The 19,775-nt window shown below is 56.5% G+C and overlaps 2 protein-coding genes across 12 annotated transcripts; one reads left to right on the top strand and one right to left on the bottom strand.

Annotated features, from left to right (window-relative positions):
• Positions 1 to 694: 694 nt before the first annotated feature.
• CCDC120 (coiled-coil domain containing 120) lies at positions 695 to 16,155 on the top strand. 11 transcript variants are annotated; one of them, XM_041741972.1, is made up of 13 exons: positions 696 to 1,096; positions 5,935 to 6,099; positions 8,795 to 8,864; positions 9,361 to 9,460; positions 9,633 to 9,723; positions 9,871 to 10,004; positions 10,685 to 10,825; positions 11,217 to 11,511; positions 11,868 to 11,930; positions 12,171 to 12,345; positions 12,469 to 12,567; positions 13,553 to 14,473; positions 14,984 to 16,155. In XM_041741972.1, exons 5-13 carry the CDS (start codon positions 9,675 to 9,677, stop codon positions 15,096 to 15,098), a joined length of 1,992 nt encoding a protein of 663 aa, XP_041597906.1. In that variant the 5' UTR covers positions 696 to 1,096; positions 5,935 to 6,099; positions 8,795 to 8,864; positions 9,361 to 9,460; positions 9,633 to 9,674; the 3' UTR covers positions 15,099 to 16,155. The 11 variants fall into 11 exon arrangements, with proteins under 11 accessions (XP_041597911.1, XP_041597912.1, XP_041597906.1 ...); XM_041741977.1 differs by lacking the exon at positions 8,795 to 8,864 and having other exon boundaries at positions 695 to 1,096; positions 9,361 to 9,403; XM_041741969.1 differs by lacking the exon at positions 8,795 to 8,864.
• Positions 16,156 to 16,590: 435 nt separating this feature from the next.
• PRAF2 (PRA1 domain family member 2) lies at positions 16,591 to 19,740 on the bottom strand. The gene is made up of 3 exons (XM_041741946.1): positions 19,161 to 19,740; positions 17,819 to 18,036; positions 16,591 to 17,399 (listed from the first exon to the last, which is right to left on the bottom strand). The coding sequence occupies exons 1-3, from the start codon at positions 19,337 to 19,339 to the stop codon at positions 17,260 to 17,262; spliced, it is 537 nt and encodes a 178-aa protein (XP_041597880.1). The 5' UTR covers positions 19,340 to 19,740; the 3' UTR covers positions 16,591 to 17,259.
• Positions 19,741 to 19,775: the final 35 nt, after the last annotated feature.

The following is a 19,775-nucleotide window of genomic DNA, read 5'->3' on the forward strand; positions in this document are numbered from 1 at the left end:
AATTTAAGACAAGGTTCAGGGGGTGATCCTGGGGTCCTGGGATTAAGTCCCTCATTGGGCTCCCTGTGAGGAGCCTGCTTCTCCCTCTGCCTCTGTGTGTCTCTCATGAACAAATAAATAAAAATCTTAAAAAAAAAAAAAGACAAGGTTGGGTATAGTGGTCATTGAAGAGTGGTTTGGAGGTATAGTTTTGGGCTGCAGAGTATGGTTAGGAGGGGACATGGAGACTGATTCGGGGTCCATGGGGTTGTTTTCGGTGTGTACTGGGGATAGATGGGAGAGTGATTTGGAAGTGCTCTTTGGAGGTTGATGGTTTCAGGGCTGATTGCAGACGGTTTAGGGGAACGAGTTGGGAGTAGTGAAGGGTAGTTTATTCTTACAGTTTGGGAGTCCACGGAGGGTGGATTGGGGGCATTGCTTGGGATCAATAAACAATAGTTTGGGGATACAGTTGGGGGAATGATGGAGGGTGGTCTGCGGGACACAGAAGTTTAGAGGAGAGTTTAGAGACGTGGTGGTGGCCCAAAAAGGCAGTTTCGGGTACTGCTTGGGGGTTTGCGGGGGGGGGGGGGGGACTCCGGGTGAGGGGCAGTCGGCTGATCACTGGGGGGGCGTGGCCTCGGCGGGGGAGCGCTCCACCGCCCTCGAGGAAGCGTGTGCGCACGCGCTCCCAGCTGGTTCGCTCCTGGCGCTCCGAGAGCAGGAAAATCGAAGACCCAAACTGGCGCCTGCGCACTAGGTCTCCGCCGCTGCTGTGGTCTCGCGCCCCGCCCCCCGTCCCCCCACCTCTCCCCAGGCTCGCGCTCAGCCGCGGCTGTGTCGGTGCAGCTGGGAGCAGACGGACCCGAGGTGAGGGTGGGGGGGTCCGGGGTCCACCGACCGCGGCCGAGCCGGCGCGCCTCTCCCACCCTTCCCGCACCTCCAGTCTGGCCCCCACGGCTGACAGTTGCGCGGCCAAAAGCGGCCCACGGGCAGGGCGCGGAAGGGGAGTAGGCGCGAGGCCGGGGACGAGCGGGCGGCGGCGAGGGAGGGGCGCAACCCACCACCCTTCCTGGCCCACAGCGACCTCGCCTACGTCGCGGGACGAGGACCCTAGGTGAGTAACGCCCGCCTGGAGAAGAAGGGAGGAGACAGGGCGGAGTGAGGGCCCGGAAACGCCAACAGGGAATGTACCTGCGCGCGCACCCGCGACCTCTGACCCTGTGGTCGCACTCCCGACTCCTACCTGACCTGACTACACCGTTTTTAACCCCGAGCTCTGGCCAGTCTTGGCCCCAGGACCTCCGATCTGACCCCCCACCTAACCATATTTTGGCCTGGCGTGATCCGCAATCCCTGTTTTGTTCCCCCAAACCCAGTCCTGACCCCAAACTCCACCCAGTTCTGTTCTCAGGATCCTTGGCCTGACCCTGTTCCATCTCTGAAGCCTATCTTGCCTTGTCCCAACCATCCCAGTTTCTGGCCTGTGCCCCAAACTCTTGTCCAGCCCCTGAACCCCTTCCAGTCATGTCCTGTCCCCCTAACCGCAGTCTGATCCAGGTCTGTCTGGATTCCTGACCTCTGATTTCTAAACTTTCTCCCCCCCCAGTACTATCCTCCTGGTCCCCTCCTGACTCCCCATCTCCAACCTGGCCCACCCCCTTTAGACCATCCCTCTGTTTCCTGCCCTGTCTCTGCCCCCAACCCTGTGCTGTTTTCCCCTGACTTCTCTTGTCCCATCACTGTCCTTATTCCTATCCTTATTCTGTTCCACTCTTTTCCTGTTCCTTACTTCCATCCTGAGCTTGCCCTTTTCCCTATCCCCTTCCTTGAGCACTGTCTTGGCCTGTCATCATCATTTCTGAGAGCTATCCTATACTAACCCTGCCCTGCTCTTTTGTTCTTTGCTGCCCCCTACTTTTTCTCTGACCCTTGTCCTGAACCTCACTCCATCCCACCCCCTGGCCAGTGTCTTGGCTCCTTCTCTGTCCTGCCTCCTGACCTCCATCCTATGATGACTCCGATTCTCTCTTGCCCCCTGCGCTCCTTCCTGTTCTCTTCCTTCATCCTCTCCCAACCTGAAGCCCCCATCCTATCCTTTACCATGCCCCTCCGCTCCAGTCAGATCTCCCTCTTCCTAACACCCATTTTCCATCTCATCTGAGCCCAAAAGAACTGAGTCCTGTTATACCCTGCCCCTGAACTCGGAGGTTCCAATGTTCCCATTATCTCGGGTTCATCCCAAATGCCTCTCAGCATGAACAAGAGCAAGAAGCCTTGTGGGCCCTGTGTGGCTTAAGGAGGTTTTCATTTGTGATGTCCTTCACCCCCACCCAGTGATCTCACTCAGAGCTTGCATTTGTCTGCCTGCTTCAGGGGGGCATGGAACTGTTCCTACACCCCCCACCCTCCCCAAGTATGAAAGAACACCCTAAATTATTCAGTGACTCTCTGGGAGTCTGAGATCTGGATCATGTTTCCAGCCTGGCTAGGTTGGGGGCTGCCCCGTGTCAAGGTGGGGGGTGTGGTGAGCAAACATGCAGGAGTGGGGAACACAGGGGTATGTGGGAACCTTCCATGTCATGTTACCCCTATCTCCTAGTCCTGAACCTGGGTGTACATGATCTCTGCTTTCCTGGCCTGAAGAAGTCCATTCCAAGCCAGAGGCTTGGTAGGGGTGAGATGGGGATGGGGGGTTCTATCCCCCTTCTCTCAACTGTAAGCAATACAAATGGCAGTGCTAGGTCCATCCCACCTCTGTGGGGCAGGTGTGTGTGTGTGTGTGTGTGTGTGTGTGTGTTTCAGTGTCACTGGGTGTTAGATTCAGTCCTATCCAGTAGTGACAATAACAGTAAGAGCAATACAAGATTCTCGATTCTCTCACTGAATCTCCTTGATTCTGAGGACAGGCAAGGAGAATTTGGATAGTGAGAAGGTAACATGTTATTCAGTTCTGTTTTGTTCCTGCATTTGTCATAGAGAGTAGTGAGAACTTGAATAACAAGATATTTGACCCATGTCATTTATCTAAAACATTTATCCAAACCTATTTTTTTTAAGATTTTATTTATTCATGAGAGACACAGAAGCAGAGACATAGGCAGAGGGAGGAGCAGGTTCCCTGGAGGGGAGCCTGATGCGGGACTCGATCCCAGGACCCCGGGATCACAACCTGAGCTGAAGGCAAATGCTCAACCACTGAGCCATTCAGGTGTCCCAAACCTATTTTTTTTAAGCAGGCTCCACACCCAGCATGGAGCCCAACATGGGGCTTGAACTCACAATCCTGAGAGATCAAGACCTGAGTTAAGATCAAGAGTCAGATGCTTAACTGTCTGAGCCACCCAGGTGCCTCTACCCGAACCTATTAATAACAGCACAAGTGTCCTTCATTGTTCTGATGTTTGGTTGGCACCTGACTTCTGAGAGGGAGAGCTTGGATAATTCCAACAGTGAAAGATACCAAGTTACCTGGAGGTTTTTTGCTTTTGCATTTTACATAGTGAGTGGGGAGGGTTCAGATAATGAGGGATAACGACTCCAACTAAAAAAATATATTCAAATTGATTCATCTCCCTGAGCTCCAGTGGCAAGAGTTGGGATAGTAAGAGTACTGTGTTGTGTGAATATATTTGGCTCCTGCATTTTGTCCGGTGAGGGAAAGCTCAGAGAGTGGGGGATAACGGTTCTACCTCAGGTGTATCCAAATCCTTTCAGTTCCTGTATATGGGTAGTAAGCATTTGGAGAATTTACCTGAATATGTTTGGTTCCTGAATTTTTGATGTTGAGTAGCAAGAGGTCTGATAATGATAGAAAACAGCTCTGTTTCAAATATGTCTGGTTTAATCATTGGGGAAGGTTCGGTATCTAGATAGCAAGTAGGGAGGGTTTGGAGGCTGAAGCATACCAGCTTGGTCTTAGCAGTACATCTGAATACATTGAGTTCTTTTCTTTGGATAGTGAGAGATTGGACAAATTTATTTCAGAGAAAAACAACTCTGTTGCAAATTTATCAGGTGAAGCTGAGGGATACCAGCTCTTCAGCTCTGTCTCAAAAAAGAAAAAATACACACACACACACACACACACACACACACATTCCTGAGTTTGAATTGGGAGGGATAGTATAATTATGACAGCCAATACATATTGAGCACTAACCAAAGGCGAATTATTGTCCTAAGCAAGATTTCAGTGCATTAATTCATGTCATGCTCACAACAGTCCTGTGAAGTACATGTTGTCACCCCCATTTTACAGATGAAGACATTGAGGCCTGGAGAGGTTAAGTGACTTGTCCAGGCAGTCAGTCACAGAGCTATAAGTGGCAGAGCAGGGTTGAATCTTATTTTTTTTTTTTAAAGTGTTTACATATTTTATTTATTATTTTTTTTTAAAATTTTTTTATTTATTTATGATAGTCACACACAGAGAGAGAGAGAGGCAGAGACACAGGCAGAGGGAGAAGCAGGCTCCATGCACCGGGAGCCTGATGTGGGATTCGATCCCGGGTCTCCAGGATCGCGCCCTGGGCCAAAGACAGGCACCAAACCGCTGCGCCACCCAGGGATCCCTGAATCTTATTTTTTTTAAAAGATTTCATCCATCCATTCATGAGCGACACAGAGAGAGAGAGAGGGAGAGGCAGAGACACAGGCAGAGGGAGAAGCAGGCTCCATGCAGGGAGCCCGATGTGGGACTCGATCCCGGGACTCCAGGATCATGCCCCGGGCTGCAGGCGGCGCTAAACTGCTGCGCCACCAGGGCTGCCCAGGGTTGAATCTTAGAGCTACTACTTGCTACCCCTACATGAGGCCACATGAAGCTCAGGTCCCGGCCAGGGTGGGGCCTAGAGGTTGGCCATCTTACAGGCTGTTAAAAGTTGTGGACTGGAACAAATGATTCTGTCCCACCTGTCTGCCTGGCTCAAGAGGCCAGTTACCTGCCCTCCCCTCCTTACTCCTGCACCAGCCCACCTCTGCACAGGTTTTTTTTTAATTTATTCATGAGAAAAAAAAATTATTCATTAAAGACACACAGAGAGGGGCAGAGACAAAGGCAGAGGGAGAAGCAGGCTCCCTGCGGGGAGCCCGATGTGGGACTTGATCCAAGGACTCTGGGATCATGATCTGAGCCGAAGGCAGATGCTCAAACACTGAGCCACCCAGGTGCCCCCAGGGTTATTATTGTTGTTATTAACAGTCATTAATGACATGGTGTGAGTTTCCTTGCACTCTGAAATGCCTTCCAAAGTGACTCTGGCCTCTGTCGGCTCTGTAACAGCTGTTTACCCATTTTACAGATGAGGAAAGCTAAGCCAGGATATTCGGTCTGCATTGCTAGCCAGATACCCTTGTCCCTCTCAAGCTCTGGTTTCATAAGCATCCCTCTTCCCAGCATTCTTGGTGTCCTACAAGAGGCAGGAGAGGCCATGGCTGAGGGGATACACCCTGTCAGCACCCAGCCACCCACCTCATGGTTGCTGCCTCCAGCAGCCCTAGGCAATGAAGGGGGGGAGAAGGGGGCAGATGAAAGGACCCTTTGTGTCCCATGCCAGAAATCTCACCCCCAGGAAGATAGGTGGGCAGGGTGGCAGGAGCCCTCCGCAGAATGTGTATATATACACTTATAGGAGGTGTAGGGCATTGCTGATAGAGCACTCCCCTCCAGGCTTGGCCCCCTTGCCAAGTGGGGAGGGAGCTTTCCTCACTCTACTCTTTCACATCACAGCATGGGCTGCTGCAGGGGCTGGTTGGGCTTGGGCCCTGAGGTCACAGAGCAGATGGTCCCAAATGGAGTATAGGATGTGTGGTATGTGCTGGAACAGGCCAGAGCCCTCAATTTCCTAGACTCTTGGCCAGAAATGCCCAAGGGGGAGGAGTGGCGGGGGGGGGGGGGAGCCAGCCTGGCTTTAAAGAAGCATGAGTCCCCTCCCCACTCCTCCTCCCTTGCAGGAGGAGCCTCTGTCTGCCTCCAAGCCAGGACCCGGCCCCCCTAAGTTCTGAGTCCACCTGCTCTTATGTCTCTGTGATCAGAACCAGGCCTCTTCACCTCTCCAGGCCCTAGCCTCCACATCTACAAGCTGGCTATGAAGAGCTGGGTCTGCATCATCCTCCCAGGTTTGTAGGGACCAGGAGGGATGCACACATGCACTCTCTGTCAGTTTGCTGGGATGATTTCTTCTGGAGGCATGGAAGGTGGTCGGGTCTCAAAGCCCCGGTCTTTCCTTGGAAAAGCTGACCCCCCTGTCCCCAGCTTGGGAAACTGTTACCCCAGTGAGGATGGCAGTTGCACCAAACCTTCTCTCACCCATGCCTTGCCCTGGGAGGGAAGGGTAGGGACCCCAGGTATGTGATGCTTGCTGGCAAGAGACACACATCCGATTTATACCCAAGGCCTCCTATGTGCTCAGCAAGTCCCAGGAATCCCATCCCCAGCTCCCAAGTGCTACTCTGGGGTAGGCAGGGTCTGATGTGGGCACCCGGTAGGACCAGAGGCAGCCCCACACACCCACGACCCTTTGCCCTTCTTCCTCAGTTCTCTACTAGGTTACTGGGGTAAGTGGGGATGTCTGGGCTATTTTCTTGGCCATGCTGGACACCCTAGAGGGACCGGGCCCTGAGACTTGCCCCTAAGGGCCTGAGCCCTGGTGACAGGCAAGCAAGGGTTAAGACATATGGGCTGGCCCAGTCCCTGGCCAGGTAGGCTGGGCTGTTGCCTAGTGGGAGGTGGCCTAGGCATCCGCCACTAAGCTCACTGCTCACCCACTCCTCACCCGCTCTGCTCACTGCCACTACCAGCTGGAACAGGGCCTACTTGAGACAACTATTTTTTGAGGTACCTGAGGCTACCTCACAGCACCTGTCTGGCATTGGTGAGCACCTAGAAACAGGGGGCCCAGGGGCAGGGTCGGGGGAGAAGGGTATAGGGTATACAGAGGCTTCCTGTGGGAGAAAGCCAGGTCTATGTGAGGGGTGCAGTGGAGAAGGAGAGCCTGAATAGAGGAGCGAAGCCCAAAACATCCAATTTCCTCTCCTGGCGTGAAGCCGATTCCTTGCCGGAAATGAACGAGGGGAAGGAATGGGGGAGAAGAGAAGCCAGATTCCCCCTTCTCCACTGTCGCCCCTACTTCCTCTCCCCCTTCCTCCCTTAGGGAGTAGCCTCTGCCTTCCTGCAACCTGGGACCTAGCCCCTCGGGAAAGCCCAGACTGGGCTATTAAGGAACTACTTCCCGACACCTGCCTGCCCCCCATCTGTTCACCCAGAGTTTTGGGAGGAGGGCTCTAGGTCAGTGAAGGGAGCAGTCCCAGACATTGGGAGTTTGTACTTGGCTTGATAGTGGCAAGATATGGAAATGGGGGGGGTCCCACAGAGGGTGCCAGCGTGCCACCCAGGTGAGGTGTCTTGGTTGTAAACAGTCATTACAGCCAGGAATTTCTTTCTCGGCTGTGGTGTCAGAAGGACAGACCTGAAAAACCTGCTGGGCCCGCCTCTGGGTGTGTGTGTAGGGTACCCTCTGCAGCTCTCCTGCTGCAGCCTATCCTAAGACAGGACTTGGGGGCTGGGGTGGGGGAGTGTTATGGCAGGGGACCGCTGGGATCCCCCTTCTCACAGTCTCCAGGTGGGGATGGGGCAGTTCTCAACCCTGGGGCAAATATGCAGAGAGGGCAGGCGAGTCAAAGGCAGAGGTTTGGGAGCTGGGTGTGGGGGTGTGGGGCGTTGACCCTGTGTCTAGCCTACCCAGTGACCCCATGACTCAGGCCTAAGCTATGTCCCCGAGGTCAGGCTGACAGGGTGGAGTAGGGGTTCCTGTCTAGACCCCGTGTTGACTTCCAGGGCCATGAGCTCTCAGGGAAGGAAGGCTCAAGGCAGCCCAGCGTCGGATGTGGGAGCAATCCTAATGAATGGGCCCAGTGGGGAAGAGTTGAAGTTCCTGTCAGGGTGGAGGAAGGTTTAGGGGAACCCTGGGAGAGTTCCTCAGACTCAAAGGGGCTGGGGAAGAAGGAGCTCCAGGAGCTTAGGGGCTGAAGAGGCTGAGCTGGGACCTCGAGGAAACCCTGCCATGCTGGGCAGTATCAGACCTTGGAGTGTGGGCATCTGCAAAGCGCACATTGCTGCCGGGATGTGCAGAAAGGCTCTAGGGACTGACCTCTGACCCTGAGGTTGAGTACAGGGAGCCACTGTTTTTTGGGAGGCGTACAGACTCTGTGGAGTCAGTAGCAGGACTGGTGGCACCATATTAGCAGCTTGGCCCTATCACCTGGTAGATAGATGGGGAAGGGGCTTGAACTTACACTTCTTTAGCTGCCTGGGTCTTCTCCACACCTGGTCCCCATGGCATGACAAGCTGAGGATTAGGAGGGGATGGGACCTCTGTGGCCTCATGAGGCCCTCCTAGTTGCCTGCCACCTAAGGTCACACCAGGTGGTGGGAGGTGATGTCAGCTGGGGACCGAGCAGGATGTGGGAGGGAAGGAGCAAACTCCAGAGGAGGGGATGAGGGCAGGGCTGGCAGCCAGCCAAGGGAGGCTCTATGGTCAACCAGGGTGTCTGGGGGCAGAGAAGGAAGCAGGAGGCAGGAGGCTTGTTATCTGCAGCTGTGGACTTTGTTGCTCGCAGTCCCAGCAGGGTGACTTCCCTGTGCTGGGTACAGGACGGATTGGGGTAGGGAGAGGGGCTGGAGGGGTCCTGGGACTAAGTGAACACTCCCCGTGCTGCATCGGGGCTGCAGGATGAAGTTGGGACAAGTAGAGATCCACACATCTTGCTAGATCCCCAGCTTGGCTACCTTAGTGTTCTTTCATTTCTGTAACAGCCATTCATTGAGCACTTGCTGCTTGCTCAGAAGTGTTCTGAGTGCCAGAGATACCCTGAAAACAGAACAGGTATGTTTCTTGTCCTCGAGAACGTGCAAGGGAAGCACAGTCTCTTGCTGTACAGCCATTGTGAGGGGCCGTATGTAGGGGCGCACCTCTGGAAGTGATATTTAAGCCCCAGAATCTAAGTGAGAACCAGGGGTTGGAGAGGCATGGTGTGGAAAAAGCACTCCAGATGGCAGCCATAGCCTGGGCAAGGGCCCTGGGGCCTGCTGGGCGGGGAGCTCATGAGGCATCGGTGGGGTTGGAACTGCTCCAGTGGAGGAGAATCAGGCTGGAGGGGTGGGCCTGAGCTACCCTTAGCCATGGGCAGGGTATTCATCCTTCTGTGCCTTACTGCCCTCATCTTGAAAATGGGAGGCCAATAATGCCAGAGTTGCCATCAAAAGGTGGTAGGAAGATTCAGTGTGGCATGGAAGGTGGCTGTTACATGATCGAGGTGCTTAATTGGTGCCTATCCTTGTTACAGTTGGTTGAATCTGTACTGTTAATTCTCCCTCCCTAGGCAAGACTCCTGACTGCGGCCCATGGGCCTCTGAGGAGGCGTTGTAAGTCCGCCCAGCTCCCCGCGTGCTGTGCTTCCATTCAATGGGAAGGGAACCAAGGTACCAGGACCCAGTGGGTCCAGGCGCTGATACAGATTCTGAGAGGGCAAGTCCATCAGGCGGGTGGGGTCAGGGTACCCCTCATTCCCAGCTGGGGCGCGGGAAGTTCGGTAGGGGCAGGGGGGAGTGGATGCAGAATGCTCCCTTGATGGCTCCCATGCGTCACTGCCAGGCCTTGTCCAGCCATCAGCCACGGCCTCTCGACAGCACCAGGATGGAAGTCAAAGGTCAGCTGATCAGCTCTCCCACCTTCAATGCCTCAGGTAGGTGACCAGTTCTCCCTCTCTGCCTCTCCTCCCCTGCTCTGAGTCACCACCTGCCTACTTGGAAAGGGTTGGTCCCTAGCCCCACAGCTGCACCAGGATACCCTGGCCGATCTTTGCTCTGAACTTTGCTCCCTCTGTATCTAGCTGCCCTGTTCGGAGAAGCTGCCCCCCAGGTGAAGTCAGAGCGTTTGCGGGGGCTGCTCGACCGGCAGCGGGCCTTACAGGAGGCCCTGAGCCTGAAACTTCAGGAGCTCCGCAAAGTGTGTCTCCAGGAGGCGGTGAGGGCCCAACCCTAAGAGCGTTTGGTTGAGAGGGGGTGGTGAGGGGATGGGGCCCCCAAGTAGGCAGATTTGGGTGGCACCAATTGCTGAGCCACCTGTCTGGGCTGCAGATTCCCTGTCACCCTCTAGCTCCTCAAAGCCCAACTCAGATGTCTTAGAAATCACTAAAATGCGGCAGTACAGGCCTCCAATTCCCTATCAGCAATTTGGAACCCCCCAAACCCTCAAAAACAATACTTATTTCCAAAATCTGGCAGTAAAACCTGACCTGAAACTGCCAAGGGGTGGGTTACAGCTTTGATTTAGCCCTCTCGGTGTGAATGTCTACGCGGTTTGCCAGAAATAATGCAGTTCCGAGCATGCAGCCCCAGGCTCTGATGGGGGGTGTTACAGAATGTGTGGTGTATAGACTGGGTCGCCTTTACAAAGAATAAAGAATTCTGGATTCCAAAGCAGGTCTCCCTACCTCCCATGCCCACTGCCCCAGGGATTTGGGCCATTGAGGGCTGAGAGTCCACAGCATACCTGTTGGGTGGAGAATGGAGAGGAAAGAGGAGGAGTAACAGGCATGGGCAGCTGAACATTGCTGAGCTCCTAGTAGGACTTCTGGAGTCATTACCGCTTTGCCCCATTCCCCCAACTAACCCTTGGTAATCTCTGTCCCCTGCCCCCACCAGGAGCTGACTGGCCAGCTGCCCCCTGAGTGTCCACTAGAGCCTGGCGAACGGCCCCAGTTGGTCCGCCGGCGGCCCCCTGCAGCCCGAGGCTACCCTCCTTCGCACCCCAACCCTGCACACCACTCCTTATGCCCTGCTGAGGTGAACGGAGGGGCCTAGGGAGCATGATGGGGGTGGGCCAGGTACAGAGGAGGAGCCCAGAGGAAGTTGGGCAGCCTTGGAGTTGTGGCCAGGGGAGGGAGAGGCTAAGGTGAGAAGAGAATGGCTTGAGGGATGTGGGTTCCAGCTCTGAAGGAAGATGCTGGGCCACTGCATCATCGTCATTGTGATAAGCCTCTCACCTGGGGAAGATGAGTATGTCTAGTCCCTAACCAGGACAGGCACCGCCTGCAGAAGAAATGAGTTCCGCCCCAGAATAGGCTCCTCTTCCAGCCCAGACAGCCTCTGCCCCCCCACCCCTCACCCCCCATGCCCCATGCTTGGCCATTTTGAACATTCGGTCCGATCCTGCCCTCTTGGGTGGGCCCCGCAGGAGCTGGCTCTTGAGGCCCTGGAGCGTGAAGTGTCAGTACAGCAGCAAATTGCGGCTGCGGCTCGCCGCCTAGCCTTGGCCCCTGAGCTGAGCCTTGAGCAGCGCCGGCGCCGGCGCCAGGTCCAGGCAGATGCGCTGCGGAGGCTGCACGAGCTGGAAGAACAGCTTGGGGACCTCCAGGCCCGCCTGGGCCTCCCGGTACTCCCACCGCCACAGCCTCTGCCCCTGTCTACCGGGCCAGTCATCACTGCCCAAGGAATTTGCCTGGGCACACGCCTTGCTCAGCTCAGCCAAGGTGAGCCGGCCCTGTGTTCACACAGGTCAAAGCGGGAGAGTGGGCATGGGTGGAAGGACGTGATAGGGGTGGGGTAGGCAGCCAGCCAGTGAAAGGTGGGGAGCTGGGTGGGACTTGAGGGACCTGACCCGGGAGAGGAGTTGTGATAGACTGGCCCTGCAGTAAGGGTATGGCCACTGGGAACTTGACCAAATGGCACCAGGAAAACCAGGAGCCAAGCCTCAGGTAGTCTTGGATTCAGGTAAAGATGGGTTCTTGGGAAGGAACAGGGCGGAGAGGAGACCATCCAGGGGTGTGAGGGAAGGGCACCCAGGCCTTGCATTGATAGGCCCGGGTCTCCCCCTTCTTGCTTATAGAAGACGTAGTTCTGCACTCAGAGAGCAGCTCCCTCTCAGAGTCTGGGGCCAGCCATGACAATGGTGAGGACCCCTGTGCCCCAAGCCCACCCATCCTTTGATGCTCAGCCCCTCCATTCCCTCTTTAACCCCTCCTTAGCCATACCCCATCCTCACATGGGGCCCCCATCTTTCTTGCATCACCCTGACCCGCTCATCATCCCCACTTCCAGCCTCCTGCCTTAGTTCCTGCCCCACCCTCTGCCTGCAGCCCGCCAGGCTCTCTCTCATTGACTTCTCCCCTACTTGCTGCCTTCCTCCCAGAGGAGCCCCGTGGCTGCTTCCCTCTGGCCGAGCGCCCCTCACCACCCAAGGCCTGGGACCAACTTCGGGCAGTGTCTGGGGGCAGCCCCGAGCGGCGAACCCCATGGAAACCACCACCGTCAGATCTTTATGGGGATCTGAAGAACCGGCGGAACTCTGTGGCCAGCCCCACCAGGTGAGGGTGAGCCCCTTCCCTCTCCAGGGAGCTGGGAGTGGGCTCCTGAGCCTGGGCTGGGGCAGGAGGTGGGTATGGTCTCTAACCCAGGCCCCGACCTGGGCCTGCCCGTCTTTTGTCTAGCCCCACACGCTCGCTGCCTAGGAGTGCCTCCAGTTTTGAGGGACGAAGTGTGCCTGCCACCCCTGTCCTCACCCGGGGCACTGGCCCCCAGCTCTGCAAGTAAGGGAACTCTTGAGGGTGGGTTTGATGACCAGAGGAAGGAAGGGGTAGTTCTGATGAGAAGAGCATTAGCAAAGGGTGTGGGATGTGAGAGGCTGGGCTTTGAAAGGTATATTTTGAACAAGTCATCTCCCTTCTCTGAATCTTTGCTTCTCATCTATGAGATGGGTGTAGTATCTGCCTCTGAAGGACACTGTGCGCATAATAAGTTCTGTTTAACCTGTACTGAGTGCCTAACATCTGCTGGGAGTTGGTACTCTTCCATGGTGTCAACTCACGTAATTGTCCTTAGATCCCTGTGAGGTAGATGCCGTTGTTATCCCCATTTTATAAATTAGGAGCCAGAGGCACAGAGAGGTTAAGTGACGTGATACTAAACTGAAGACCTGGTGTTTGAACCCAGGCCACTTTGATTCTAGAGTCCATGCTTCTAACCACTGTATCCTTCTACTTGAAGAAATACTTGATAAGCGCCTGCTTTTCCCAGGCTGTGAACATAACAAAGCTCCTGTCTGTAGGGCACCTACATTCTGGGAATGGTGGCTGGCAGGATGATAGTTTGGGGTGGTTTATACACATGGTAGGGACAGAAAGTTTGGGAAGTTGAATTCCAGGCCCCAGGATTGGGACCCCATCGTGGAGGAGGCCAGGAGCAGGAAGGGCTGAGGATCCCATGTATTGGGGAAAGCCCTCTGCTGGCCCTCCCCTGTCCTTACTTCCTCTCCAGCCCTGCACGTGCTTCCATCTCCCTTGGCACTGATATACATCAGCATCCCATACATCTTCCGTCCCTCTGCCCCCCAACATGGGACAGAACCTCCACCGCCTTTTACATGCCCCCGCTTAGCACCTGCATACATGCGGTTTCTAATCGGGTCTCCTTCGGAGATGCACCAGTGAAAGCTCAGGAAGAGGTGGGGTCCGGCAGGCACTTGGCCTGCTATTTCTGATGCTACTCCCGTCACCCCCACCTCTGTGTCCCCAGGCCCGAAGGCCTCCATTCTCGCCAGTGGTCCGGCAGCCAGGACTCCCAGATGGGCTTCCCCCGGGCAGATCCCACCTCCGACCGTGCCTCCCTCTTCGCAGCCCGCACCCGTCGCAGCAACAGCTCTGAGGCCCTGCTTGTGGACCGGGCGGCCGGTGGGGGAGGTGGCTCCCCACCTGCGCCTCTGGCTCCCCCTGCCACTGGCCCCCCGGTCTGCAAGAGCAGTGAGGTGCTGTATGAGCGCCCACAACCCACCCCTGCCTTCTCCTCCCGCACGACTGGCCCCCCAGACCCTCCCCGGGCTGCCCGGCCTAGCTCAGCTGCCCCTGCCTCCCGTGGGGTGCCCCGGCTCCCACCTGCGTGCGGGGACTTCCTCTTGGACTATTCCCTGGACCGGGGCCTGCCCCGTAGTGGTGGCGGGGCAGGCTGGGGGGAGCTGCTGCCAGCAGCTGAGGTCCCAGGACCCCTCTCCCGCCGGGATGGGCTCCTCACCGTGCTCCCAGGCCCACCATCCGTGTATGCAGCAGATGGCAGCAGCCCCCTCCTCCGCAGCAAGGATCCCCACGCCCGGGCCACCCGCACCAAGCCCTGTGGCCTGCCCCTGGAGGCTGCCGCCACCGAGGGTCCAGAGGGGCATCTAAACCCCCTGCTGTGGATGCCCCCACCCACCCGTATCCCCCAGGCTGGTGAACGCAGCGGCCATAAGAACCTTGCCCTGGAGGGGCTGCGGGACTGGTACATCCGCAACTCGGGACTGGCCGCCGGGCCCCAGCGCCGGCCCGTGCTCCCCCACATGGGTCCACAGCACCCACCCTTCCTCCATGCCCGCTGCTATGAGGTGGGCCAGGCGCTGTATGGGGCCCCCAGCCAGGCGCCGCTCCCGCACTCGAGGAGTTTCACGGCACCCCCTGTCTCCGGCAGGTACGGGGGGTGCTTTTACTGATGGGTAGGGGTCTCTTGAGGCAGATGGCAAGGGTATCCAGGTTTCGGAGCGGCCAGTCATGGTAGCTAAGGACTCAGAGCACCAGAGAACTAGCCTCAGCCTCGGCCCAGGGTCCCGTGCCCTGCCTGACCTGCATGAATCCCTGGGGTCTGTCTCGGTGGAGGGGTGTCTTGGGCCCTGGCAGCAGCAGCAGCAGCAGTAGTCTTCTGCCAGACTGTAGAAGAATTCTAATATTTGAACAAAACCGTGCATGTCAGCTGAAAAAATGAGCCTTGAAAGCAGGGTGCTGGGAGGAAGGGCCTCCTGGGCCCCTCGCCTTTCTCTTCTTCCTTTGGCTGCGCCCCTACGCTTGCAAGCCTAAAGGTGCTGTCCCGTGCCTGCCTCCACCTCTTTAACGAGCCTCTTTTCCTCTCTTTCTGTGTCTTGTCCGTCTCTTCCTCTCTCCTCTGTCTTGCCACCCTGTCTGGATTCTGCTACCCCTTCCAAAGATACTACGCGGACTTCCTGTACCCCCCGGAGCTGAGCGCTCGTTTAAGTGACCTGACGCTAGAGGGGGAGCAGTCCTCCAGTTCTGACCCCCAGACCCCGGGGACACTGGTCTGACCCCTTCTGATATGCCCTTTGTTGGCCCGGGCACAACTTTAATCTGGGGAGCACACAGCTGACCTCACCAAACCCTGGGGTGTGGTTGCTCTCAGTCATGGGGGTTGGGGGGTGCCGACCTGCTCTTCCAAGGCCCCTGGCTCCTTGTAGATGCACGAAGGTGTCTGACACCCTGCTTCCCTTCTCACACTGTGCTGGGAACTGGGGCCCTCAGCCAGCTCAAAAGAGGGGGGATAGTGTAATGGGGACTCCGAGCCCCTTCCTCCATTTCTGTTTACAGTTGTGATTTAGGTATTCACTGTCTCCACCCCCCCCCCCCAACACTAGACGTTTTATAAAAGGGAAACTGTGATCTTGTCCTGGTTGGGTTCATTCCTATCCCCATGCCCACCCTGTTCCATTCAGGAGCATACCCCCCACCAATAAAATGGACCATAGAGGGTCTCAGGGCCCTGTTCGGGGCATCCAGGAGACTCTGGTGTTAACAAAACTCCCTGCCACCCCCCACCAGGGCAGTTCTTGGGGAGGTGGGCTCTCTGCCCACATCTGGAAGGACTAAAGTCTGGGTAGAGGGCTTGGATTCATTTTCCTACCCTTGGGGGTGCCTGAGGGAGCCCCAGTCCTTGTCTGCCTGTCTGTGCCCGCTGCCTCTGCCCACAGGATGAGATGGCCCAGCCTCTGGTGGCACCATCTGCCCTATTCTGTCCCAGTCAGGAAGCCAGCCCTGCAGGAGGGCCAAAGGGCAGAGCTATCGGATGTGTTGTGTCCTGGGATGCTGCGGTGGTGGAACCTGGTATCTAGTGGATGCCAGTAAAATCCTCAGGTGACGTCTGGCCACAGGCTACGTCACATCTTCCTTTGGCTTTCTTTCCATCCACCACTTTTTAAATCTACACAAGCTGTGTTTTCTATGATACCTATCTGTGACTTTCTGGAGCTGGGGGTCCCCCTACCTCCTTTACCTGGTGTTAAAGTTTTCTTTTTTTACCAATGGATCTGGGCCCAAGACACTAACCCACACTGGAAGGGGATTTCTATAATAAATGTGTAAACTGAACTCAGTGTGTCATTCCTCTGTCTGCCTTGCCTGGGGCCCCCACACCTGTGGGTAAGACCAGGTAATATAGTTTTATGATGCCACATTACAAAAGATACAACACCAGAAATAGCCTGTGATAACGTCATCCACTCTGGACTTACTTGCTGTGATGTGGGGCAACATTTTTGCCTGTCTGTGCTCAGATTCCTCGCCAGCCCTGGACGAGAGCCCTCAGTGATACAAATGATAGGAAACACTCTGCCCTTAACTATCTTGTGCGTGAATGCCACTCTAGAGGTAACTGGTTCAAAAAAGAAGCTGAGAGCGAGCGGCCCCCTGCCTTCAGTCCACATACTTGACAGAAAGAGATCCAGAGTCCAGCAGAACGGAAAAGCAGAAGGCCACTTCTGGTCATTGAAATGCATGGACTTTACCCCAGAAGCCCACGTTGGCTCAAGCAATGCAACAGCCTTTATTGTTGCAGTAACACTGATACAGATGCCCCAAGCCAGGTCAGGGCTTGGCTCACCCCACCCCACCCCACCCCATGGTCCTCATCACTGTAGAAATTTGAAATTTGGAAGCTGGAGGGAGGCAAGTGGGACTTGTGAGTGTTTGGGTCACCTGGAACCAAGGGTTCAACAGAGTCAGGATGCCTGAATCCTCTGTCCTGAAGGGGGCTGGGAACACTTGGGGCCAGGGTTCAAGATTTGGCAATGCCCTGACCTGGTTTCAAAGCTGGGGTAGGGTCAAGAGCCTTAATCCCGGGTTCAAGAGAATGCCTTGGCCCCAGATCCCAGCTTTGGGGATGAGCATGGTAGATGGGCAGGTCCCAGGCTGGGGGTTGGAGTATCTCTGGGTCCAGAGTTTGAGGCTGGCCACGGATGCTCTGGTCTCCAAGCCCCAAGTTCAGGGCTGGGGAAGAGTGGTCCCCTAGGTAATGGGGGCTGGGTAGGAGAGATAACCCAATTTTGGACCTGGGTGGGGGAGCGGTCTCACATGTCCTCTGCTCTTTGAACTGGATGGGCCCCTCAATTTTATGGGCTAGGAAAGGGCTCTGGGTCCTGGTACTGGTCAGGGTGGGGTGGCATTCTCCAGGTCTTGGGTACAGATCCTAGACTCCTAGGATCCAGCTTCCTGCTCTTGTCCCAGCGCCTCCAGTAGCAGCCCCATTGGCGTCCGCTTGAGACCAATACTCTCAATCTTGTTCTCGATCTTGTTCTTGAGGTTTCGCAGGCGCAGGGAGGCGTGCACCAGAATCACTGCGGGCAGTGCCGAGAGGAGTGGGGTCAGTGGGACGAGACCTCAGCTTCTAGCCAATGGGGGCCCAGAGTGGGGAACTGGAGCACAGGCAGGCCCATAGAGTGGCCAGTGGCCTGGATGCCTCTGATCTTAAAGTGTGGCCCAGGAATGAGCCTCGCAACAGGGGCGTGGCTAGGGAGGGCATAGGGTAACAGGGACGTGGCAGGTGGAAGACAATACCAAGAGTGAGGCCTGAAAGGGCAGTAATGAGAGGGGTATTCTCAGAAGGAAGGCAAATCCAGGGAAAGCGCTTTGTCAAGGGGGTGTGGCCATGCCCGCCTGGCGTCCCAGCCCCCTCTTAGGGCAGGGCTGGCCTGCCACTGCAGCGCAGGCGCTGGCCGCTATCGGGCCGGGCCGTCGCGGGGTAGCGGATACTCACAAAGCACGGGCCCTGCGATGCTGAGCAGGAAGGTGCAAGCGCCGCCCACGGCCCAGAGAACAAGGAGGCCGAAGGCAAGCACTGCAGCCAGGCAGGCGGCGGGGTGGCTGCGACGGCAGCGGCGCACAGCTGCTTGAGTCTCAGCCGCCGACACCAGCACACCAAGGGCCACCGTCACTACCAGCGCGCTTAGGAGGGTGTGCAGCGGGCGCATGTACCTGCAAGGACAATGGGACTAAGCTAGCCCAGCAGACGGGGGTTGGTGGGGAGGGCTGCCCAGCCTGCAAGCCTCCCGGACCACCATCCACTCAATCCCGTGCCCCAAGAACTTTGGTTTCCCCTCCCCCCTTCAGGGTCCCCCAGCCCGCCAAATAACTCCTGCCAGCCCTGTCTCCCAACAGTTCCACCCTTCAGGGCTTCCGACTCCCAAGAGCCCTGTGGGCCCTCATTTCTTTCTTGTCAATCTTACAGTCCAATCTTCCTTAGCTCTCCCTGTTTCAGGCCCTCTCATCCCGCTAGGCCTCCAGGCTCCCAGCCCTTCCCAGTTCTTTCCTTCCAACCCTACCCACCTCCCCCCCACCCTCCAACCTCCTAGACCCCACCCCCAACTCCACCCTATGGGCCCAGCCCTGTAGATTCCCCTTCCAGGCATTCTGTCTCCAGACATTTCCAGCTCCCTGGAGTTCTTACAAGACCCCTTCCAGACTTCTCCACTTCAAATTCCCTATCCAATATAAGAAAGATCTTATAGATCTCTCTCTCCATCGTTGCTAGAACCCCTTGAAAGGGTCGCTTTCAACCCTGCCCAAATCCCTCCAGGTTCTCCACCCTTCTCTGCTCTCAGGCCTTCCACCCCTGGTTCAAGTTCCCCAAGAGGTACTTGCTCCTGGAACGTTCCAACCACAGCCAGGCTCCCATCCAAGCTCAGAGCCTCTACCAGCCCATCCTCCCAACCCTTCAACTTGACCACATCCCTGTCCCTGCCCTAAGTCCTCCAGGGCCACCTTAATCTGGCCCCATCACTCACATCTTCCCCCTCCACCCCCACTTTCACTTTCAAGCCCTCCTTATCTTTAGGTCCAGCTCCTTACCCAGTCTCTCCTCCAGTCCCACATTCTCCATCCTCCTGACCTTCTATCCTCGGGGCCCTAGCCCACCCAAGGCACTCCTTATAGCCACGTTCGGACTTCCTTCAAGTTTCCCCTCCCAGGCCCTGTAGGTTATCCATCTCTAAGGAACTCGCCCTTCCAGCCTTGCCATCCCCCATCTCAAGATCCCTCGGGTGCACCCTCCCTGCCCCGCAGGCGTCCCAGGCCAACCGACATCTCCCTCCCTCCCTCACCCAGCCAGAGCGAGACTGAAGACGAAGCACAGAAGGTAGTTAGTCTGGTAGTAGAGGAGGTTGTTGATGACGCGGTGGCACCAACGCTGCGGGTCGCACGGATCCGGAGCCGCCAGGCGCGCCGACCCCAGAACGAAATCGTCCAGGGCGCGTAACGGTGGCAGCCGCACCTCCGACATCCTGCCGGTCAATGTAGCTGGACCAGCCAGAAGAGCCGCCGGACTACAACCCCCGTTACACCCCACGCCACTGCGAGGGACACCGGGAAATGAAGTCTGGGCGGAGAGACAGCTCTCTTAACCAGCTGGGCGGACTACGCAACAGTAGTACATGTGACCGGAAGCACCGGCAAACACGCCTGAACTGTAAGGCTGCAGGGACTGCCGGGAAATCAAGTCTCTACAGCTGGGAGAGACAATCCCATTCATCCCCAGGTGGGGGCGCCCGAGGGCGACTGTTCTGGGCGGTGTTGATGGCGCAAGCACGCAGCAGGCATTCTAGAACATGCAGATAGGAACTGTTAGAACGGGGTGATCCTGCTTTCTTGTCCAAGAGGTCCAAGAGGTCACACCTACTTGGAACTTCCTCCAGGCCCCACCCACACCCCCCAGGTCC

This window comes from Vulpes lagopus, chromosome X (assembly GCF_018345385.1).
Source record: "Vulpes lagopus strain Blue_001 chromosome X, ASM1834538v1, whole genome shotgun sequence".
In the NCBI taxonomy this organism is placed as follows: domain Eukaryota; kingdom Metazoa; phylum Chordata; class Mammalia; order Carnivora; family Canidae; genus Vulpes; species Vulpes lagopus.

Coding starts and splice junctions, on each gene's coding strand:
- CCDC120 (XM_041741977.1), top strand. CDS start 9,675: ATGGAAGTCAAAGGTCAGCTGATCAGCTCTCCCACCTTCAATGCCTCA. Junction 10,826..11,216: donor ACTCCTTATGCCCTGCTGAG/GTGAACGGAGGG, acceptor TGGGCCCCGCAG/GAGCTGGCTCTTGAGGCCCT. Junction 11,512..11,867: donor CCTTGCTCAGCTCAGCCAAG/GTGAGCCGGCCC, acceptor TCTTGCTTATAG/AAGACGTAGTTCTGCACTCA.
- PRAF2 (XM_041741946.1), bottom strand. CDS start 19,339: ATGTCGGAGGTGCGGCTGCCACCGTTACGCGCCCTGGACGATTTCGTT. Junction 18,037..19,160: donor TTCAGTCTCGCTCTGGCTGG/GTGAGGGAGGGA, acceptor TTGTCCTTGCAG/GTACATGCGCCCGCTGCACA. Junction 17,400..17,818: donor CATCGCAGGGCCCGTGCTTT/GTGAGTATCCGC, acceptor CACTGCCCGCAG/TGATTCTGGTGCACGCCTCC.